The 24,541-nt window shown below is 42.9% G+C and overlaps 1 protein-coding gene across 1 annotated transcript in view; it reads right to left on the minus strand.

Moving 5' to 3' along the window:
* slc9a1a (solute carrier family 9 member A1a) overlaps window positions 1-23,894 on the minus strand; it is a 45,633-nt gene extending 21,739 nt beyond the window's left edge. Inside the window, exons 1-2 of the mRNA XM_017453641.3 lie at window positions 22,819-23,894; window positions 2,126-2,586 (exon numbers count right to left, since the gene is read on the minus strand). Of these exons, the coding sequence (XP_017309130.1) occupies window positions 2,126-2,586; window positions 22,819-23,083 (726 nt within the window). The 5' untranslated portion in view covers window positions 23,084-23,894. The remainder of the gene's footprint in view (window positions 1-2,125; window positions 2,587-22,818) is intronic.
* Between the last annotated feature and the right edge of the window lie 647 nt (window positions 23,895-24,541).

Here is a 24,541-nt window from a genome sequence, read left to right on the forward strand (position 1 = left end):
CATGCAATCATGGTAATATGCAAGGATGCAAAAAGGCAATAGTATTGCGCAAGCACACAAGCAGGCAAGGATGTCAGGGTTCTTATATGCGGGTAGGCAAGTGTGCAAATATCGGTATCGCAATCGTTTTCGTGCGTGTGTGGCGGCCGTAAAACCAAAGCACGTTGGTTTTTAGAAAAAGAAACTTTTCTTCATTTGAGGAATAAGGCGACACGATAAATATGCAAGGAGCCGCCACACATGCATTTGGCGATTCTGAATAACGTTAACGAGTCTGCGCCTCTCCACCACCTCAAAAAGACCTGAAAATCAAAACACAAAATAAATCTGCTTACTGAACTGACGGCAAACTGGATTCACTGCTGTATTCGTGCACGTTTCAGGGAACAACGTGGACAAAACAGCAGCAAAAAAAAAAAAAAAAAAAAACCCCACAAACCGAGCTCACTAAACAATGTAGCTATTGTTTACTTTTTGACTTTAGGATTGAAGCAGTTCAAATCGCGGCACTGACGAATTGCCAGCATTGGGCCCTTGAGCAAGGCCCTTAACCCTCAACTGCTCAGTTGTATAAGCAGTATGTACAGTTGCCCCGGATAAGGGCGTCTGCCAAATGCCTTAAATGTAAAGCGCAAATCTGTTTGAAACATGGAACCAAGATTTAAAAAAATAAATAAATCTCGCATCATCTAAATTGAGGAACGGGAAACACGCGCCTGCCCTACGAGTTTCACTTCAAAATAGCAAACCGAGCGTTCCACGACGTAAAACACTTTAAATAAATTATAGCTCATAATCCAAACGTGTGTCTTTAGCTCAGAAAACGGACAGCGCAGGCCGTCTATTCAAATACAAGCAAGCTTGATGCTTGGTCACAAAACTCCATCACGTCCGTGTTGAAATGTTTACAGACTGGGCTCTAATTGTAGATTAATAATTGTAGTATTTATTTTATGGTACACTCTTGACCATTTACCTTTCGATCAGTTTAGAGAATCGAAACGTCCCCTGATTTAGTTCAACAGCTTCAATCAAATGAACAAATCTGGTGTTGCTTAAGTCTCGTATACGCTACATGATTGTAGCCCAGACATTAGACGATATTTCCCAGCATGGTGGCGTTTCGTGGTGATGAATCGGATAATACGAAACTCCTCTGGAACTAGTTCCAAGTACAGCGATCATAAACAACCAAAATGTAGGGCAAAATGGAAGCACAGTAACAAATACTTGTATAACATTATCTGTTAGGTCGTACCCAAGGTTTATTAGGAACAACAAAAAAAAATGAATGAATGAATGAATGAATGAATAAATAAATAAATAAATAAATAGACAGATAGATAAAACACCCCATATTATTCCTGGCAGCAAACTATACCTCCAGTTCTCTTTGCAGAACAGACGATCCTCGCGGCCCACCTCTACCCAGCCAATATTTATTTTAGGTCACTTTTGAATAGTTTCTGTAGAAAATGATTAAACTGTCACATGATTGAAAGCTCTGTTTATTTTCATGAGAAAGCAGGAGTCGGAGACCAGGAACACTTCAGCAGGGATCTCTATTCGGGTGAAAGATAAGGTATAATGTTTTTGCGCCTTGTCTGTGCACTATTGTATAGTTTGCACACTGCTACAACCCCAAAACCGAAAGCAACTGAAAGTCGTGTAGAGTTGAGCGGGTCAGCGGTACTCGGCTTTAAGCAGCCTTGCAATTGCAGAGCTTGGCGAGATCTTAAAATAATTATAACAATATTGTTCTGTTTATAAAAACAACAGAATTATTTAAAAAAAACGATATATTGAAAAGAATGTTAATTGATTTAGTTATTTTTGAAGGCTGATTTACTGTATGTGGACACTGAAAACATTTTATTTCACTTGACGCTACACTTTGTGAATTTTCTTCAGAGCTCATGCGTTATCTCTAAATAATAATGAATGTTTATTTATTTATTTGTTTATCTTAAAAAGAAACTTCCTAAAGCTCAGGCTTCTTTCCAAAAGCACATTGAAGAAGAAAAAGAAAAAAAATACATAAAAAGTGCATATCATGGTTTGAAACTGGAACAGACAGATTGCATAAAACAGCAGGGGTCCCACAGGTGAACCTTGAGGTACTCACCACTGTGACTGCATCGTTAAGCAGCGACTCGCCGAACACGAGGATGTGCAGAAGCTCGTTGATGTGAATCTCCTCAAACACGGCCAGGACGGCCACGGGATCCACGGCCGAGATGATGGCGCCGAACAGCAAGCAGGGCAACAGAGTCACTGTGCCCAGGTTAGTGCCCTCAATCTGACACACGCCATACAGCAGGCTGCCTATGAAGAAGGAGTTCCACAGAGTGCCCACCACAGCGAACATAAGGATGGTGCCCAGGTTCTCCGTGAAGGGCCTCATGGGTAAGAAGTAGCCGGCATCCAAGATGATTGGTGGGAGAAGACACAGGAAGAAGAGCTCGGAATTGAGTGAAGGCGGGTTTTCGCCCACGAGCTTGATGAGGCCGCCCACTAGAAGGCCCACCGCGATCAGCAGACAGCTCTCTGGAACAATCGAAGACAACTGCGGGATCAAGTGAAACCCTGAAAAAGAATACAAGTTGAAGAAAAAAAAAATTAAGAATGCAGGCAGCATCTCTGGGCTGCGTTCATGTCCCTCGAAAAACTTTTAGTTCTTTTGCGCCTTTTTCCCCTTCTTTAACAGAGAAATGAGCCAATGGAAGCGTGTGGGCAGTAATTACACATCTGTCGAATCCTAATTACTGCCATGTGAGAGGAAACCTGCGCCATCAGCCTGAACGTGGGCCTTGACACAGATTTCTGAGTGTCACTGGTACAATTCATGGGCCTATGCGGCAAAGCACAAAGCTCGACACGCACGCAAAACACTTACAAATACGCCACGGTGCCCTGAAAACAGAAACGTACAACAGCAGCCATTTTAACTCCTGAGAAAGAAGATGCACGCTAGCAGCCAGCGACATGTTCGTTTGCTTTGTAGTGATCTTTGGCTCTTAATGAACGTGTCATGCATTGACTCGCCCTGGGGGGAAAAAAAAAAAAAAGTCAATTTAGAAAAGAAAACTTTACATCTGACTGTCGCAAATCTCAGACACTGGAGACTGCTTCCATAAACGTTAAACATCTCAGCAAATCAATGATCTGTTAATAAGCTTCGATTATGTGGAGAATAAAATCGCACGCACGCTCTTTACGCAGCCTGATCACTCAGGCCCCTGGTGGTGAAGACAGTCTGAACTACTGGGCAAAAAGACAGCTTTTGTATGAAGAAAATAGTGACCCAATAAGCTGTGTGTTGGGGCGATGCACAGGGCACGGACATTCCGGAGACGAGGAGAAGAGACTCGTCCAACATGTTATCCCCTTGGCAACACTAACACACACCGAGTATGCTTGATTAACACCAGGTCATTAGCAGGTCGTAAATGCCAGTGGAGGGGAGAAGGGAAAAAAAAAAAACGGAAAAAAAAAAGAAGCTACGTTTATAATGAAGGGTTTCTTGGCTGTCGTACTGGGAGCTCGTTTATGTTTCACACCAGCTTCTTCGACTCGATGCAACATGCGTGCATTAGACTAACGGAACTTAGGGGATCTGATCAAGCCCATCCTTAAAAACTAGGAGTAGGTGATGCATCACAGGACCATTTCTGTAATACTTTCAGGAAAATTAAGTCAAGAGATTCAGCCAAGTTTTTAATCAGGACTAAGAAGCACAACGTGTGTTAGCGTTCGCACAAGCCCACCAATCAGGTATTCAAGGAATAAAACTATCCCGCATATTGTTATAGGGGGAAAAACAACCAAATAATAAACATGAGAGTCGGTCCTCATGTGATCATCATCATCATCATCATCATCATCATCACCAGTTTCCCTGGAAACCGTTACAAAAGAAAAATGAACGAGACTGAAGAAAACAATGGTTCGGGAGATGCTGGCAGCAAGGATCGTCTGTTCTGCAAAGAGAACTGGAGGTAAAGTGAAAAGAAATACAAATGGTGTATTACGCAGCTAATATAAACAATAACTGGCTTTATATCCATTTATAAGACCATTTAATGTTGTGGAACATCCACCAAACAAGCTAGTTCTTGTCATCACTTCCTGTATTCCTTTACAACCACTTTTCTTTTCCTCTTTCTTCAAGTTAAAAAAAGAAAAACAAAAACAATGCAACTTGTCATGTTAGCAAGGAACCCTGAACTCTTTCATTTTAAGCGAGTTTCCCAGGCAGTTTTCTTTCCCTTCAGACTATTACACACATTTTTGAAACCTGTGTGTCGAGGGTCCACCATACACTGTCCCTGTGCAAGTTATTACCGCAGACACAATAACGTGTTCGCTTTACAGCCGGAACGACTGATTGCATTGTTCGAGAAAACTGAAACACCTTCTGGCCAATCAGAATCGAGAATTCGACAGCAATGTGCTGCAACACTTATAACTGCCAGTAATAAACTACACAGCACTTTCATATGCAGGACTAATGGTCATCTTAACCGTGCTGTGAATCAGGTCTGAAACGCCATCCCAGATAAATTAAACCTCCCCCGGGTAGAGCTTATCTTACATAGCAAAGCTGAAATGATGAAACGGGAAAAGAGAATTCGAGTGCACCCAGGCAAGACCACGTTCAATGTAAACGTTTCTGTACAGACACATCTATAATTTTTTCCTCACTGAGGACTATTATTACTGGCATGAATCTTTTCCAAGGCACTTCCCCCCCAAGCCTTAAATTAACAGACTTGGCACTTTTCTGTGAAAACGCTCCTCCGTTAAAGTTACACTATATACCCAAAAGTATGTAGACACCCGATCATCACACCCATATTTGGTTCTTTCCCCAAACTGTGGCCAAATAAATTGGTCTTTGTATGCTGTAAGCATTAAGATTTCCCTTCACTGGAACTAACAAGCCCAAACCTATTCCAGCAGGACAATACCACCGTGCGCAAAGAAGACATGGGTTCCTAAAAGATTGAGTGGAAGAAAAGTGGCCAGCACAGAACCCTGACCTCAACACCACTGGGATGAACCGCAACACTGACTGCACCCCAGACCTCCTCGCCCGACATCAGTGCTCGACCTCACTAATGCTCTCATAGTTGAATGAGCAGATCAAGAGGAAAGCCTTCCCAGAAGAATGGAGGATATTTTAGAACAGTAAAGAGGGGACTAAATCTGGAATGGGATGTTCAGTTGTCCACAAACCTTTAGCCATATTGTGGATGAACATTCTACTCATTTGATGCCATAGATAGAGCGATAGCTAGATAGATAGATAGATAGATAGATAGATAGAGAGAGAGAGAGAGAGAGAGCACACGAGAGATAGTCCCAACACTCCAATGTAGATCAAGATGAGTGTTTTGCCCTGCTCGCTCGTCACGAAGCTCTCTCGAGTCTGTTCCAAGTGTAGCTAATGGAACAGATAAATCAGGCCGCGCAGGACAGAACCTCGGTGCAGTGGGCTGAAGAGCCAAATCTTCACCAAAAGCGAAGCATGTGTGAGATTCAGCGCTTGGTGGAAAGTGCATGAGAAAGGGCACGACACTATTGGACATTAATAATATTCCCCGCAGGTCTTGGCTACGGTCACTTCTGCACCAAGTGTGTTCTTGGCTTGTCTCCAAGGGCGCTGATGTGTGTACACAGAGCGTTTAGAGACTATAAACAGAACAATCGCAGCTGCTGGCTCAAGACTGTCTCGATTAAATACATGGGAGAATTTATGAGGGATTCCCTCATTTAAATAACTATATAAATATATACGCAGACACCACTTTCCTCAAAGTGTCTTGCCCCGTGATAGAGGAGTTCAAAAAGATGCGGGGGTTGGCTTTAAGCAAGACAAAAGAGATTGCAGCTTGTCATGCTACGGTGAAACCAGAAAGCGTAAAGTTTTACGCCCTGAAGACTTTCTCTTGGTAGTGCTTTTGTAACACTCAGTTACAAAAGTTTTCCAACACTGGAGACCGCAAGAACAACCGCGCAGATGTGTGAAAGACTTTTCAGACCAGTGGATAATGTTCTCACGCCTCCCTGTAGGCTCAACAAACCTGAAATCCTGTCCGTTCAGTCGAAGAACACGGAGAATAGAACTGCATATGAAAGTCAAAAACGCTCCGTAGCCTATAGACAAACCGAACAAAAGGTTCCTTGATGACTTTTAGGTCATTCCTGTCCGTCAGTTTTGCAATCGTTCTCGATTATGAAATCGTTATTTTACAGTGTGTAAACAGGCAGTTACCATGTTATGAAAACTGGATAGCAGTGAAGGTCTATTAGAGGTCTCTGGTGACCAAAACCTTGGTCATTCCGTCGTGATCACTTGCAGCTCAAGAGTCTTTTCCATCAACATTACACGGACACTGTGGAACTTTTGCAACGCAGCAATTGAAAGGAAGTCTGAGGCAACCTGCGGTGAGTTGAAGTCCAAGACGATAAAAACGCACAGCATGGACACACCATCTGAAGTGAAGTAAAAGGTTTTTAACGCCAAAACCTGGGTCAGTCACGCCGGGTTTTCAGAGTTTCAGTCGGACGACGGACCAGAATTCCTTCATGACAACAGAGAGCTATACAGGGGTTCCAGCTGTGGTGGACTCAAACTTTTTACATTTACTTCATAACCAACCAAGAAAAAAAATTTTTACATTAAAATGTACTTCATAACCCGTGATATTTTAATAACGCTATTATGAGTTAACAGGTTCTTTAGAAATTTCTGCTGCAATACATTTGGCAGTGGCCCGCTAGTTAGAAATACAGCAGCCCATAATAGCTTGGCGACTTCACAACTACACATCCAGTATATGGCTAAAAGTTTTTGACCCATGTGTGATTGTTGAACATCCCATTCCACATTTAGTCCCTCTTTGCCGTTATAACAGCCTTCACTCTTCTGGGAACACTTTCCACTTTCCACAGCTGTGGCTATTGGGGGATTTGTACCCATTCAGCCACTAGAACACGAGTGAGGTCAGGCACTGATTTCTGGAGAGTTCATCCCGAAAGCTCACTGAAATATCGTGCGTTCGGAAATGCTTTTCTGCTTGCCGTTGTTGCAAACAGTGCTTATTTAAGTTACCGTAGGCTTCCTGTGAGCTTGACGCAGTCCGGGCATTCTCCACTGACCTCTCTCAACAATGGTAGCTCAGTGGTTACCATATTGGACTAGCGCGAAGCCCTTGAGCAACTCCTTAGGTGTATAAAAAGAGACAAAATGTCATTCGTTCTGGATAAGCGAACGTGTCAAATGCCACAGATGTAACAAGGTGTTCCCACCCACAGAACCACATCTCGCTGGAGGTTTTTCTGTCTTTCACACAATTCTGCATAAACTCCAGAGACTCGTGTGTGGAAAATCCCAGGAGATCAGCAGTCTCTGAAATACTCAAACTAGACCGTTCTGCACCAATAACCATGCTACGGTCAAGGTCAGTGAAATCACATTCACCCCCTCCCCCCATTCTGATGCTGGTGTGAACATTACCTGAAGCTCTTCACCTGCATCTGCTGGACTTCATGCACCGAGATGCAGCCACAGGATTGGTTGATTGGACAATTGCATGTATGAGCAGGTCCATGGGTATTCCTATCGTCAAGATTTCTGCACACTTCAACAGCCTCGCTTATGTACATAAAAACATCACCACGAGTATGACCCAATCTATATGCTGCAGTTCAGCTCAAAAAACAAAAAAAAAAACAAGCAAGCAGTTAGCCTGGTTCCCTTCATGCCCATTGTAATAGAGTGTAAACCAAATGTGTAAAACTGAGCAGGTTAAAGTAAGGACAGAAGAGAGAATGGAGGTGGTTTTGACTGGGCTCCCTCCCATGGTTAGACGTTTTCATGAGTCTTCATCTGCTATCGTGCCCTCGTACGAGCCTTTCACACTTCAATGAGCGCTGTGAGCGTTTGCAGAATGAGTATCAATTCTGCAATTTCTGCAAAGTGTAAATACTCAATTTGCCTCCAGAAAAAAACGTTTATAAATATAAAAATGCTGCTGTAATTTATGGATGTGGCTGCTGGGAAGAAAATTGGAGAGACAGCACAATGCAACGCATGACTGTGCCCTAATCATGACTTCTGCCTGAGAAAGAAGTGCTCAATTGGGCGACAAAAGGAAAAAAGCATAAATAAATAAATAAATAAATAAATAAATAGGAAGTAGTGACTCATCAAGAGCACTATTCAGCAGTGCTTGGGGCTTGGGGGGGGGGGGGGGGGATAGGCAGGCTTATCACCTCGACTGGTCTGTGTTGAGGCCTTGATAAGGTGCTCACAGTACTTGCATTGACGGAGTAGGCTACAGAACCCCAGCAAACACAAAGAGAGCCTGGCTAAAGCTCCGCGGGAAGAGAAAAAAAAAAAAAAAGAAAAAAAAAAGGCTCTGGAGGACTACATTCACCTACTCAACCTCTCAGTCAAAACACTACCTGGCTATTCTCCATGTACTCTTGCCTTGGGCTAAATGCAAGCCAATACAAAGGGGACTGTGTGCGCACAGGTGTGGCTGGATAATGCAGATTTCTCGAGAGCAGAAACCTCAAAATACTTCAAGCATTCAAAGAAATCAGAGAATTCACACAGGAAGAGCCGACCGAGGCAGTCTCGATTCCACCCATAATGGGGTGCACAATGGCGTCTGGGTTAGGGAAGGTTCTGCTACAATCAGGAGGAACCAGTATGAAAGGAACTGCTCAGTGTGCACCCATCCCATACGGTGGTGTGATTCGCGGCGATCAATCACTCTTAAGGTGAAAATTAAACAGATGGGTTGGAAACGTATTTGCTCCTTCTTCACCAAAAGTTGGGTGGAGGCTTAATATGAACATATGACACTGCGGCCTGAAAGCCGAGCTGTAAATAAAGCTGACAGCAGCTGAACGCAGGGCTAAAACTGAGCACAGCCTGATGGATTCAGTCATTTGTCATCCTCAGCTCAGTGAGGGACTATGAACATTGAGAGAAGAGAAGCCTGGGGGGAGGGAGAGAGGGGGAGAGAGAGAGAGAGAGAGAGAGAGGCAGAGAGTGAGACAAATACAGAGATAGAGCTAGACAGAGATACTGAGAAAGAGACAGTGAGAGGACCTGAGACAGAGTGTGAGAGAGAGAGAGGTAAGACAGAGGCAGAGAATGAGAGAGACAGTGAGAGACAAAGACAGAGATAGAGACAGAGAGTGAGAGGTAGAGAGACAGAAAAAAAGAGACAGATACAGAGACAGACAGACACAGAGACAGAGAGAGCAAGGGTGAGAAAGAGAGAGAGACAGAGTGTGAGACAAAAAAAAAAAAATTAGAGACGGGTATAACTGCAGAGCTGGCAGTGAATCAGAGTATAGCAGAGAGAGAGCGAGAAAGAGAGAGAGAGAGAGAGAGAGAGAGAGAGAGAGAAGATAAACAAAAGCGAGGTCTATATTAAATTAAGTGGCAGATTTCTGGGAGTAATATTAGAGACGAGCCTGCGCTGGGGAAAATCAAAGCTGTCTGTTTTCCATCTCCACTCGGGCTCTGGCGTTTCTCCCACACGCAATTACCTGTTCCTTCATGCAGCCTTAGAAATCATAGGCCGTCCCTGATGTCCAGCTCAACAACTGATTAAAAATGTAGTACAGCTGGAAATGGCACACGGTTACAGGCTACACGCTTGGCAGATGACGGACAACACTGTGCACGCACCAGGGTTTTTTGAAACCTCGTTATTATACATATTCAAATAACAGTAATACACTGAGGGTTAACATCAACATTAAGCCTAGATAAATTTTATAAAATTTATCTTTCAGAAGGAGTAACAAATAAAACAAAAAGGCACCTCATATATGCAATACAAGTACTTATTAAATATGGCTCCATTTCCTGTCAGACAAAAAAAAATGTATTCGTTCGTTAGATTACACGGGATCCCACACGGTCGGGTTATTCTGAAGAATCCGCAGATGAAAAGCAGTAGCCTTGGGCTGGTACATTCAAGTTGTCAAAGTTATATTCAGTGGATTAACGTGAACTGGGACAGGATTTGAACCGAGCTTGGACAAAAGAACGGCAGCTAATCTCGCAGCCCGAGACGTTTCACAGGCGAGTCATTACTCGGCTCTGTCCCCTGGCCCCGTCTACACTCTGTATAGGCGCAATTCTGCAGTCATAGAAGCGCATTTACAGAACAGTCCTTGGTTTTGGGTTTCATTGACCTGCAATGCAATGATCTCCGTTCCTACATCCCAGGCGTGTCTCTACAACTCATTTTGAAAAAATACAACTCTTAATTCAGCTTGTCATGACTGGAGAAAGGAGAGTAGTGTGTATGATCCCAAGATCATCATACCCACAGTGAAGCACGGTGGTGGGAGCATCATGATATTTGGCTGCCTCTCTGCAAACGGTACATCGAAGGAACTATGAATAGTCGTGATGTACTGGGACATAATCAGAGGAGAATTTAATCTTTTAATCTCGTCTTCAAAGAAACTGAATTTGGGGAGAAGATTTCAACAAGACCTTGACACCAAACATACAGCCAGAAGAATCTGAGAAGGCTTCGATCTCCACAGAACATTTATGGAGGATTTGGAAACTGCAAGTCCATCAGATGGACCGTTGGGGAACTGAAGAGAATTTGCCGAGAGGAACGCGCTAAAACTGAACGTAGACCTCTCGAGGATGTAACTGCAAACAGCTTTGAAACGAAGAACTAAAATGTACGTTATGTTGTTTTGTGCTTACGAATACATTTACGTTCATTCGTTTAGCGGACGCTTTTATTGCATAGTAAATAACGAAACCAAAAAACGTGTCCGTATACTTATTTCCCCTCAGTTTACAGGCAACGCTTGAGGACGAAGCCAAAAAACCTGAACAAAATGATGCCCGTGATGATTTACGCTTAAACCAGGAAATAAACATAGGCAACAGCCAGTACGTTTACATGGACAACAATAATCCGATATGAACCCGATTAAGATGATACTAGCATGTAAACAACAATTATTGATGACCTTAATCCGACTAAAGTCGTACTCGAAGTAAACACAAATGGAATGAAGACGTGTGGAGTACTCCTGTTTTAGTCGCATTATCGACGTGCGTTACAGACATGTACACACCTTAATCACACTATTAACGTCGTGTGGGAGTTTTCACCGCATTGTGCGACAGGACACGTACACACACGGCAGCGCTCGACCGTTTGATGGCAAACAAGACAGCACGGCTGCGTCCCAAACCGCGTACTTACCTGCTATATAGTAGGTGAAACACATGTATCTCCATATACTATATAGTAGGCAAGTAAGCGGTTTGGGACGCAGCCCACGACTTCAAGCATTCGTCTATTTGCACGTACAGCACGACAAGTAATTAACTGCACTTGAAGCGTTCGTAAAATTTAAAATAACAACACCCAAAACTGTATACGGTCCCATAATGAAGACCAACTGTATGTCGATACGTGAAATTCTGGAGGGAACGTCGGACGGCGTGGCGCGGTGACGTAATGACGTGTGTCGTTAATCGATCCATGTTCTATAACGTGTAAAACGGGAACATGAAAGGAGTATTCTAAAAGCTCATGACCTTAATCAGAATAAGGTCAATAATTAGATTATCGCTGTCCATGTAAATACGGTCAGTGATATTGTACACTGTTACAACCTCGTACTCTTGAAGACCTTTGTCCTTGATCCTTGTCTCCACTTCATGCTCAACTAGTGAATGAAAGATGAAAATACATTTCAGTGGATGTTTATTTTTTTTTTATTATATATAATTACGTCTAGCTGCTCAGCACAGCACTGCCTTGATTACCGTTGCGTCCTGTTAGACAAAGCGCCATGTTTAAAGACAAATTCACCTAGTCAATAATACATGACTAGCACAAAAGGCAGCAGTTTCCCCCCCACACAGAGATAAGCTACTAAGCTCTTTTCAATCAGCAGATCTCCTTCATCGTGTAACGCGGTCCAAGAGGTGTTGTGCTTGGAAAAGTGACCTTACAGCCACGTATAAGTATTACGTTTTCGTATCGGGGTAACCGATCTAACCTTTTCACGGTTCAGGACATTGTATTTAAGCTTAACAAAAACACATATTGCTCGGTCGGAGTGACTCAGCAGTCTGTTAACTTTTTTTAAAAAACTCTTTGTAGGCCAGAATGACGAGACGGTCTTCCTCATGCATTTCTACATGAATCATTTGAAATCAAAAGGAGATCTCAGAGTGAGCCAATCGTTACGTAAAAGGCTTACACCGGATTTGCAACGGGCTATTCGTTTTCCTGAGGAAGGATGAGGTGCAAACCCATGTTGCTCAGAAAACTTACCACGTTTAAAAGCCAGAAAGTACAAAACAACCTGGGGAGGGCACAGCTCTTAATAATGTTTGCAGAGCGAGTAGAATCGGCTCTCCGGTACAGCAGCGCCTCCTTATCAGTACCATTAGTGACCTGCAGGCCTCTGGTAAACAGCTCTGATGGAGGAGAGTAAACTCGGTAGTGCTCCTGCAGTGGAACAGGATTTTAAAACTCTGCACAGGAAACAGTACGCGAATGAGAATCAAGATCTCCTGAAACACACATTTACGAGTGCAGTCCTGTCACTGTCATTGGCGGAATGTTTGAAAGCCACTTTTCCACCGCACGATACGACTCGACTCGCTTTTTTTTTTTTCCCCTGAGTTTTATTTTCCACTGCACTTCAGTGCCGCTTCAACGCGGGTGCCATCTTTCACTCGGCTTCACGCTGGAATAGCGCTGTATTATCGAAGCCCTGTAGAAATACACGGTCACGCCGTATTCCAAACGCCTTTCCCGTTCACGGTCCCTATTAAAGATGTAAAATATCAGCATTCCAGAACCTACGCAGCGCCCGACATGACCAGGTTAGAGTCAGCCGCGACAGGAGTGACGTCGATAAGTGGCCGTTTGGAAGTTTTATCTGTAACGACAAATGATACGTGATTTCCGATTAATAGAACATTACCATTCGCAAAGTATGGCATTAAATGACAAATTTATTCAGGTTTAATACAGAACCACTGGTTAAAGAGAACTCCCTACTCCCTCAACGCGTGGCTCACATTTAGTACCGAACCTCGACAAAACACCCGCTCCAGAACACCTGCGCAGACACCCACCCGCCCCGACGTCCACCCGCTAAAGAACACCTGCGCAGACGTCCACCCGCTCCAGACCAACTCGCATATAACGCCACCACATCAATGATTACACACTCGTTAAAAAACTTAAAAACGACAATGTATTAGCGCAACGAGAGCATTAACATAAATATCTGATTTGTCTTGCTGAGTCACAGCTGCTGTTTTATAAAAAAAATAAAAAAATTAAAAAAAAAAAAAAAACCCCTCATCTGACAAATCAGAATAGAGCATTCATCAGCTCTGTGGTGTAAATGTGTGCAATATCCTCTGCTTGTATGTGCAATACTCCACTTCCTTTCCACCATACGTTTGTATTATTTCAAGGAGTACACAAGAACCTCCTCACACTCGTGACATTCAGCATAAGACAGAACCAAGTACATACCTTTATTACAATATCTCCGTATTAAAAATGATCTTGGAACACTAGAATAATGGGAGTGAAATGATGACATGTTCCCTTTAAAATGTGACCAAAATGATAAAACATTGCTTTTTAAAAAGTGTTTACTCTCTTTGGAGAGCCATCGACGTTACTTATAGCTGTGACACGAACATTGTCTTTGGATGTCACGAAGATGGCTGAAGGCAGTGGATTACTTACTATGATATCTGCAATAATTGCTCGACTATAAATCATCAGCCATAGCTCATGCTAATTTTGTTTCATTTTTTCCCAAAAAAAAAAAATAATAATAATAATAAAAATCTCATTCAAGCACATTTGGAATAGTTCTCAAAGGCATTATCGTCCGTATTTGTAATCGCATCCTGTCACAGTTTTGGTGTTTGATTCTCACTCAAGTCCCAGAAGCAACACGATTCTCAAATACGCTCAATAAATTAGCAATCGAGCCAGGAAGAATGACATGTCCCCAGGCCCTGAGTGTTAAATCAGTATATGAAACAAATGCAATACAAACTGAGGAGAGGCTGAGGAGAGAAAGACACACAGTAAAACCCCCGTATCCACTGTTTGTTACCTCGGTGTCACTTAACCGCGATTGACCACGGTCAATCATTAAATTTAATTGCATTTTTTTAAAAAAGTCATAGAAAATGACAAATACAGTAAACATTCATAAATTTAAATTGTACCCTGTTCTGAGTATTGTGACGAAATCTCGTCCACTCCGGTCCGTTAATCACTCAGTAGCCGTCTTGGTCATCAGATCAACTCTCACGGCATCGCAGTACTTGTGGTCAAGTACTCCTTATTTTGCTCAATAATAGCCTGATAGCACGAGAGTAGTGATGCTGGCAAATCGGACATGCCGAAGGGAACTCAACCTGCGTCCTTAAAGTGAAAAGGTGAAAATTCTCGATTTAATATGGGAAAAATTCTATCCGTGACATTGTGGAGAAAAAAAAAGAAAAAAAAGAAAAGAAAAAGAAATTCGTGCCATTACGTAATTTTACCATGGGTATGGTCAGTATATAGTGTTCGCTGCTATCCGCAATAGAGGTCAACCGATAGTGGACTGTACCGATAACCGAGTCGGGCGGTACCCGCCGATAACCGATTAATCAACTCATGGTTTTTAAACCTGATACTGAATGAAAACATTTCAATAACACTCAAAGTAAAATATTGCTGAAATTTATTACAAAAATAAACAGTACTCTGCACCATGAAAAAAAAAAGTACCATACTTTTTAAATGAAATAAACATATAAAGATTAATATATATTAACTATTAATAAACATTAAAGTAAACAAAAGATATACAGCCAACCTGAAGCAAAAAGTAACATTCCAAATAACAACAGAGACGTCCAAAATGAATCAAAAACACTTCAAATAACACAACAAAATGTGTCAGTGATCATTTTTATTTCTCCACTAGTGGCCGCTCTCATACAGTATCATGACCGCGGACGCTTCTCAGCCGCATCCGCGGCGGACGCTGTCGGGAAAAACTATCGGTGTGGATCTTTGTCGATTTACCGACAGTTCCAGCAATCAGGGCCGATTAACTGGCAAAACCAAATCAATCGGTCCTCAAGCTTCAAGTCCTTCAAGTTCATTGTTGAAAACTCAATGGGTTGAAGCTCAAAGGTTCCTTTAAGAAGACGGCGCAAGCTGGGTGCTCCAGATAACAAGCACGTATTAATAATGAACAAACACTGAATTATTTATGCAACTCTTACCATGGCTTGATTTAATTTTGAGACAGGAAGTAGGGATGAGAAAAAACCTGAAGACACACCTGGAGGAAAACAATCGCCGCACCTTATTTCTGCCTACAGTAATAAAACACAATGATATATATTTTGTTTGTGAAAAGTGCTTGAGGGTGCATCCTGGAGAGCAATCGGCGGGTTTCTCACGAGTGTACACTAGAGCACAGTGGAAAAGGTGATTACACAGAGTCATAAACCACTGCGGAATTAATCAGTCTTATCAGCAGGGCAGCGTCAAGGAGTGGACTTGACTTCAGGTCGCTCACAATGCAGGTTATTCACGACGACAAACAAGGAGCTGCTGAGTCACGACAGATCCAACCCCACCGCTTTGGGATATTAATGAGCCCGTCAAACTAGGTGTGCTTTTATTTAAAATGCATTTTAAAGGCTTGGGGAACCGTTCACAGCCAGCTCAGGTGTACAGAACGGCGCTATACTCGATGCAAATATAAAGAGCGTGATAAACGCCAGAGGCTTGTTATCAAGCTGCCTGGAAACCTATTGTGCGATGTGCGAACATGGCAAACAATGACTAAGGGACTCGTATACTTTTCAGGTCAGCTAAAGATGAGGAGCGAACAAACTGGTGCACAATACAAAATCAGTTACATGGGGGGGGGGGGGGGGGGGGAATAAAAATGGTTATTGTTATCGAATTGGTGCCTCTGGATCTGTAAAAATGCTGAGAATTTCAGAAACTGCTGATATCTTGGATTTTTCTCACACAGTCTCTAGGGCTTACACAGAATTGTGTGTTATATATAAAAAAAAAATAATAATAAAAAAAAAAAAAAAAAACAATAACACTGGGTTTGTGAAAGTTCTGAGGGTGAAAACGCCTTGTCGGTGGAGGTCAGAAGAAAATGGCCGGATCGGTTTGAGCTGGGAGGAAGGATATAGTAACTCATATAATCACTCTTTACAACCACGGTGTGCAGGAAAGCATCTCAGCATGCACAAAGCATCGAACCTTGAGGGGGACGGGTTACAACAATAGACGTTCACACTGGGTTCCAGTCCTGTCAGCCAAGAACAGGCGATCATAGGCAGAGACTCATCGAACCTGGACAGCTGAAGATTCCATGATCGCCTCAGAGTCTTGTTCTTGGTTGACAGGAGAGGAAGCTGAAGTGACCTTCTGCTGTTGTAGTTATTTGAGTTAGTATAGACTTCCTGTCAGCTCAGGCCAGTCTGGTCATTCTCCTCTAATCTCTCATCAACAAGGGGTTTCAGCCTGCAGACCCTCCACTCACAGGATGTTTTCCTTTTTTTTGTTTGTTGTTTTTGTTTTCCACACCATTCTGTGTAAACTCGAGACTGTTGTGTGTGGAAAAATCCAAGACATCGGCAGTTTCTGAAATACCCGTCTGGTACAAACATCCATGTCACGGTTAAAGTCACCGCTCTCACACCGTTTCCTCATTCTGATGTGAACATTAACCAGAACTCTAACATGACTGTCCTGCATTATTACTGTTCTGCATTACGCTGCTGCCTCACGACTGGCCGAGTCGATAACCGCACGAGCGTGCAGGTGCACAGGTGTTCCTCATGAAGTGTGCAGAGAGCGTAGATGACCATATTTTACATTGTCGTAACTTTTAATCTGTTTTTCATCTCAAACCTCATTATTGTTAGTCTTCTGAAATACACCTTCACTGTGTGATGGCGATTTTTACTTGTACGAAAGAACGCCACATCACAGCACATTTAAGGCTTTAACATGTGGAACACTGATTAAAATATCCCACCTCTCTAAGCTTTCATATCTAACCGGACGGGATTTGTAAACGCATGGATGAAACTTACATGGTGCAGAATAACACCCTCAAAACAAGTGTGACGAATATGAGACAAAATACGTTGCCTGTGCACTTACTGACGCATGTATTAATGAACTGCCTTTATGAAGTGCCTACTGAGTGAGGTATAGATTTAAGACACCTGTATGTCTTTCTTTTATGGAAGACAAAAGGAGACCGAGTATTCAGTAAAGATAAGGTGATGGTGAATGGTGACTGAGGGTATCGGTCTCACGTGTCGTTTTACCTTACGTCTCCTCGTGTCCCACGGAAGATAAACGTCGTACAGGTTTGGAACCAGTCATACGGGTTCGTTCCGTTCAGCTCACTGTTTTTAGCGCATGGACATTGTTACAAAGGTAAGCCAGGTTGAATTTAGACTTGATCTCATGTTATACTGGTCATATTTGAACATGTAAATGTTTCAGTAAAATGTTACTGTTTATACAGTTGCTTTATGACCTCAAGTAAAGTACTCCTGGAGTAAAGGGTAAATATAGATTAAAAAAAAAAAAATAGTAGTAAATGCAACATTGATTTTGATCATTAAAAGTCCGGTATGATTTAAAAACATTTCCGTTAAAAACATTTAGTACATGTAGCACATTTGTTTTTGTTAAATAACAGTCATTTTCTGTTACAGAAAATGTTTTTACCTACATTTACTCAAGTCATAAGGTAGATTTCAACGATTTCACAGCTTTAAAAAAATGTACTCAATATTGTTATGTTTAAAAGATGTTTCAAAAAAAAAAAAAGAAATCGGAGTACATCATAGTTTGAGTTCAGCGTGTACAGTACTAGGGCTGTCCCAAACAACACTTCACAAGCTTCCCATACCCAAATCAATCCCTCCAGGATTCCGTGAGGTTTCGATTGCAGAAAATAACGCAAAAATCAAGCAAATCCTGCAATATTCGTCGGAGCTTGCAATTTTTCTAAAATTTCCGCTGGTATGGTCCAAGACACGCCGTGTGACGCAAGAGTCGACGTGTATTCAGCCAAAGCCCAGGGAGTACAGCTAAGAGGTCACATTTACCAACAAACATCGCTCTGAAAGACCGTGCAAAACTGTTTCATGGAGCTGCGATTTTGCCAAGTCGAGGAGTTTTCCGCAAAAACAAAAGCACAGATACATAAATAACCCGATAAAAATCGAAGAAATCCCGTAGGGACCGATTGAAGGACAGCGAGACTTCCTTTTAAAGCAGGCCAGTCTGGACGGAAATAAAAAAAAAATCACAGAGGTGCACCTGTAAAACAGGATTCTCCTAGGACCCCGTGTACACTTAATCACATCCGAATAGGGCTGAAGTGTCAAACCGTGGCTCTCAGACAGCCCTGTACTTACCAGCATGAAAAGTTAACCCCTGAGCTACCTCTGCCCCGCAGTAAACACGGCACTGTAAATAACATTCCCGATTCTTTATTGCCGTGCACCCACGCTGGTGGAATCTGGTTTCAGTAAAGCTGTGTGTGTGTGTGTGTGTGTGTGTGTGTGTGTGTGTGTGTGTGTGTGTGTGTGTACGCAAAACAGCCAAGCAATAAATTACACCAAGAGCAGTGCACAAAAGAGACATGGGACTGTATGACTGCATATTCATTCATGGTTTCTCGTGTTGAAGAACTGACGACAGAACTGTAGAAGATCGAACAAAGCGAAGCTTCCATAAACACACCCGATTTCCACAGAAGCGCTCATTAGCGCTCGTGTCATTTACGAGCTTCCCTCTCTTTAGAGAGCCGGCCAGAAAGTGCCATTAAGATCGTAATCTGAATTTATTCGGTCATTTGCAAAAGTCTGGCTGTAAATGACCGGCCTGCTACCGCGCCATCAGGGTGTTGAATGTTCCTGGCGTGTAGGTTTGGTTCGAGGTGCACTGTTCTCGTCGCACCCTGCATGCTATCTACACGCGAAGATAAAGTACGCTTTCGTAAAAACACTTGCTCCGATTAGCAAATCTTAGCCGGGAAATATTCTCAGAAATGATCAGCGTCGGGGGAAATATCGGGTTATTCGCCAGCCCTAACACGAGCTTTTATTACAAATGTAACTTGCTCTGGAGGTTGGTTGCGGTTTGTCTGTTTTCGTGTAAGGCCAGAAGGTGGAAAAAAAAAAACAAAACGCCAGTTTCAAAGCTTTAGCTGGGGTAGTAACTATTTCTGGCATTTGGCCCAGAGATGGCAAGAGAAGAGAAGAGGGCGGCAAAAAATAATAACAATAATCCTGACATAATCCCGAATCCGTTCGATTGCCGTGTTTACAATAGCAGCCTTCTCTCTATTCCCCATTTAAGAAAGTCAGGAGAACTACATGAAACACTTTCAAATAGATGATCTTTTACGCTACGTTACACAGGTATCGCAAACGTGGACAAAATTACTCATTAACTATACTACCTAGCTGACAGCAAGCCAGACAATTCAGATACCTGCTCCACTCGTATCTGAGAAATTTATATGGACATTTTGCTGCGTTTGACTTCCCTCGGAAACAGGAAGTCGGAGCTCGGAGTCGAGTCGTTCGCGGGATGTATATTTCCCTCCTTGAAACTGCGGACTGTACGGTCAGTATCATGGACTTCAAAAGCGAATGCATCGGTATGTTGATTAATGTAAAGCGAATACTTGCAGCATGGACAGCATAAAAAGATAAGACAAGATATTTAAAGATAAGAAACGCTGCTTGGTTTATTGTTGATGCTGCGAACATGTTGATTTGATGTCACTTGAGGACAATGTCTCGAGTTCACAAGTAGGAATTTCGAGTTGAAGGGAACTGCAATTTGTTTGGTCTTTCAGTCAGTGGTCAGAAATTACGAGTTGCGACCTTTAGTCGAACGCATTGTTTGCTCATCGTGGTCTTCCTTGAAGGTACACACGAACCGAACACGATGAAAAAAGTGCATCGTGGGGTTTATCGCGCTCTGGAAAATCTCCACTATGTTTTCAGATACTACTACGAAAGAGTTAGACTTTGCTACAGAACCAAAGATTCCAGGGGGTGGAGCCGGACCTGATTGGACTCGTCCCATAACCCTAACCCATAACACACTCGTCCAGAGCCTGAAATACAGAGCTGTCTCCACCCCCTGGACTTTTGGTCTCATTCTACCCTGCTAAGAAGAACTGGATCAGCTCTGACTCCACCCCCTGGACTTGTGGTTCTGAAGCAAGGAGTACCTGTTACATAAATGAAAACTGACTACTTCTAAGACACGACAATACCATATCTGTTCACTGAAATTGGGAGTTTTACACGTATTTAATCACCAGCTTCTTGGATTGTCACCAGCCCATCCATCTTTCTTACCTCACCAAACGTCTGACACATTCCCATTTCATTTGTTTCACTTTTGCACATAATGACTACATTTATTACTACTAAACGTTAATTTCTGCTGCATGCCACATGATTTCTGTGCCTCCAGTTTTACAGAACTGAAACGGATATACAGCTTTTGGGGCAGGAGACAGCCGAAGTGCTCGAGAACGCGGTGGATGGGAGACAAACCGCCAAAGCGCACTGGAAGGTGAGAGAGGACTGCGATGGGGAGGAAAGGAAAGGTTTTCTACTTCAGACTGATTTCTAGGTTAGAGCTGTTCCAGGCTTTAACAGGTGCAGGGTATGCTTGAGAGATGGATATGGAGACAATGACATATTGCACACCATCAGCGGTGGCTCTGAGGGGTGAAAGGAAAAAAAAAAAAAATAGTAGTGGTCAGATATACGCTACAATGTCGGATTTGTATATTCACTAACTCTTGCTAAAATACAGCCGGATACAAATATTTTTAGCAGCTGGACAGTCTGCTACATACCACACACCAACGCACAACATCCTGACAACACACAGAACAGCCTGTGGAGTTAGTGGAAAGATCCTCATTTTAGTTACCCGAAAGCAACAAGTCATGCGTTCGCCCAAACCGCAGACGTCCTAATTTGCTTTGTAGTGATCTTAAAAAGTCTGAATGAAATGTGTCCGTTTCAGTTACTTCCTTTGAACTGAAAAGGTCATTTTCTAACCCGATCCGGATTACACACGTCGCTCATACAAACGAGAGCTGGCACGATACAAGACCACACCTTCCAGCTAAATATTTCTGTACAGACGAATCGGGCACAAGGATGTGTACCAACACATGCGTAATATACATATATTAGGTTGCGTAATATATTCAGGATTTGTCCGTCACTGCGGAGAGAGTCATCGTCAAAACGTTAAAGAGTGCTGACACTGGAAACTCCTTCCACAAAAATAAACAAAACATCTACTTACAGAAAACTTCCCCATGTTTCATGTCGTCAAATACATGCTTTTTGTTATTCGTGACTCGCCCGCCATACGAGTCCCTGTAAACGAGTCATACCTATAGAAATAACGTATTCAAACAAGCGCGTTAACATAAACCTGGATTTTTTATTTATTTATTTTTTGCCTTGCAGCTGAAACGACCGTCAGAGCTGATGCTACCGAAAAATTAATCAACAACTTCTGAGCGATCAGAATAGAGAATTCAACAAAGCGTTTCCATCAGCGGAGAAGACGTATCGGCAGACAAAGTCACGTTCGAAAGCGTAAAAGGGGTCGTGAAGAATAACCGCCCGCGTGGTAAAACGTATGTGAAGTGTGAAAGATAAAAGGAAGATCATTTTGAATGATAAAACATCCTAACAGCTAGTACACATGGATTTGTAAAACAGATGCACCACATAATCCAATAATAATAATAATAATAATAATAATAATAATAATAAGCGAGTTGTTTAACAAAGTAAAACCTATAATTGTTGATTTGGTGGTATTGTTTATAAGATGTTAATTTAACATTTATGGAAGGAGTGTCAATTGTAAGCACTTTGTAACAGTCATGGTGCTTTTGCGAAGTTTATTAGCAGAGGAAAGTCTTCAAAAGAAAGGCTGTTTTCTGGTAAAATGACAAGCTACGTTTTGAAAGAGAGAGAGAGAGAGAGAGAGAGAGAGAGAGAGAGAGAGAGAGAGAGAGAGAGAGAGAGAGAAAGCTGGTGAAGGAACAATTGTTTATCGCGGCTTTAACGTAAGCGAGAATAGGAACTAACTTGTCTCTCGGATATTCCACAACATTAAACCTACAACTATAAATCTTTAAAATGTGCCATGTTTCATACATTACAGTTGTAATTACAGGGGTCACTTGAAGACCGTGTAGTGTAAACACGGCCTTGGTGTTCCCGTCATACAGCGTCCCGTGATTCGAACCCGAGCTCGGGTTAGCGTTCATGTAGAAGTTTCACCTGCTCTCCGGTTTCCTCCCACTTTCAAAACTCTACAGCGCCCCAGACTTAGAAGTGTGTAGAGTCGCACACACAAACATCATCGACGAGGCTTTATCGTTATTATCGCGGGAAGACTCATTCTTATTGTGAGGAGAATTTCTACCGGTATATCGCAAACGATAAGATATCACCCATCCCTAGTATGAACGTGCGCGTGTGTGTGTGTGTGAGAACATGATGGAGGGTGTATTCCTGCTTCAATGCCATAATGTCTCACTTATGAGCTAGGTCATTATTCCTACCTAACATCTGGAATTGTGTTTGAATTCCCAACATCAGGCAACTGTCAATCTACACTCATTAAAATAAATAATACTTACCTAGTTTCATCAGGGAAGCCAGCAGGATCCAGAGGAACACCACGAAAGGATAGTGGACGTGTTCATAATCGAAATCCAACACAGGGAAAGACTTCTGGGTGAAATTGCCCTGATCTCCTCCGTGTCCTTTGGTCTTCTCATTGCTGCTCGGTTTCTCATGGGAGTTCTGCGGGGAACTGCCGAGCACCGAGATCATCATCATCATCACCACCACCACCACCACCACCACGTTCATCCTTAAAGTCCGGTCCATTGCTGATGCCATGGCGGAGTGTGTTTACGACCGGACAACTGCTTCAGGAAAATATACTCAGCAACATCTCTAGAACCCGTAACCTCCGGCTGGCTAATCAAGGCTACTTCCTAGTTTCCTAACACTGAACACGACAGCCAGCTAGCTACAATGCTATGCTAAGCTATGCTAAGACGCCCTTTTCAGGTATGTAAACCGACAAGTGATTAAAGTTTAGCTTTGTCACTTAGCAGCGGCTAACATTCTGAAAGGGGTTGAGGGGAGGGGGGGGGGGGGGGGTTGCTGACGCTAACCTCTCATTCGTTAACGGGAGACTCAAAATGACAGCTGGATACCTGGAGAGACGGGTACGAGGTTGGTTACTCTCTCTCTCTCTCTCTCTCGAAAAAGGAAGAAAGAAAGGACGCTCACAATGTCAGCATCCGACGCTCGCAGCGCGTGAGCCGGGTTTGAATTTAGCGCGTGACTCTTCTCCGCGAGACAGCCGTGCGCGCGAACTAATCACTCTATTTTTTTCTTTCTTTCTTTTAAAAAACAACAACAAACGAACTGAAGACTTTTCTACGACTTCCACTCTGTTCTTCACGCACTCTCTCTTCCTTAAGGAATGAAATGGTCCTGGTGGTGGAAGACGAGGGATAAAGCTGTTCCGCTTTCCCGTCTCGCGTGCCGGTGCGTGAACGCTAACAAACGCATCGCGCGTACAGAGTCAGGAATTGATGCTGCGGATTAAATAGCAGCTCCGCCTCTCCCAAAAACACGCCCATTGGTGATACTTTTGCGTGTATGGAAATGGAGTGACGCTGTAATTTTGGGACCACAGCGACATCTAGTGACGCGGAGGGAGTCGAGGCGGTGACCTTGCCGTGATGCGGTACTAATAAATTGATGGCTGTGTCCCAAACCAAACCGCATAGCAGTGCACTAAATAGTCCCATAGCCTCATGAACTGTCTTTAATGCGTTATACCACCATCTTGAGAGAGAGAGAGAGAGAGAGAGAGAGAGAGTGTGTGTGTGTGTGTGTGTGTGTGTGTGCGCGCGCGTGCGCGCGCGTGCAAGGTCAAAAATTCTGCTTAGTCATGCAGAATTTGGATGCAAGAAAGCTACATGCTATATGTCTAAATCAAGATTTCTGCACAGGGATGTCTGGTACAAAGCTTTATGCTAACAAGTGTCACTGGCTTTCGTTCTTGGCATCAATATCAGATGTTACCAATTTACTGTTACTGTTAACAAATATCTTAAAGTGGATCGGCTTGGATGTAATCAATAGTACCACCAATGGTCGTTAGGTCGTTAAAAACACACACACACACACACACACACACACACACACGCACACACACACACACACACAAAAAAACCCCAACAGAAAGGTATGACGAAGCGAGGCTGGGGCGGATTTCTTTCTAGCCCAGACATGAAAATTCATCAGTGACAATCATATTTGACCCGATTGAGTCCTTAA

Source organism: Ictalurus punctatus, chromosome 23 (genome assembly GCF_001660625.3).
Source record: "Ictalurus punctatus breed USDA103 chromosome 23, Coco_2.0, whole genome shotgun sequence".
NCBI lineage: Eukaryota > Metazoa > Chordata > Actinopteri > Siluriformes > Ictaluridae > Ictalurus > Ictalurus punctatus.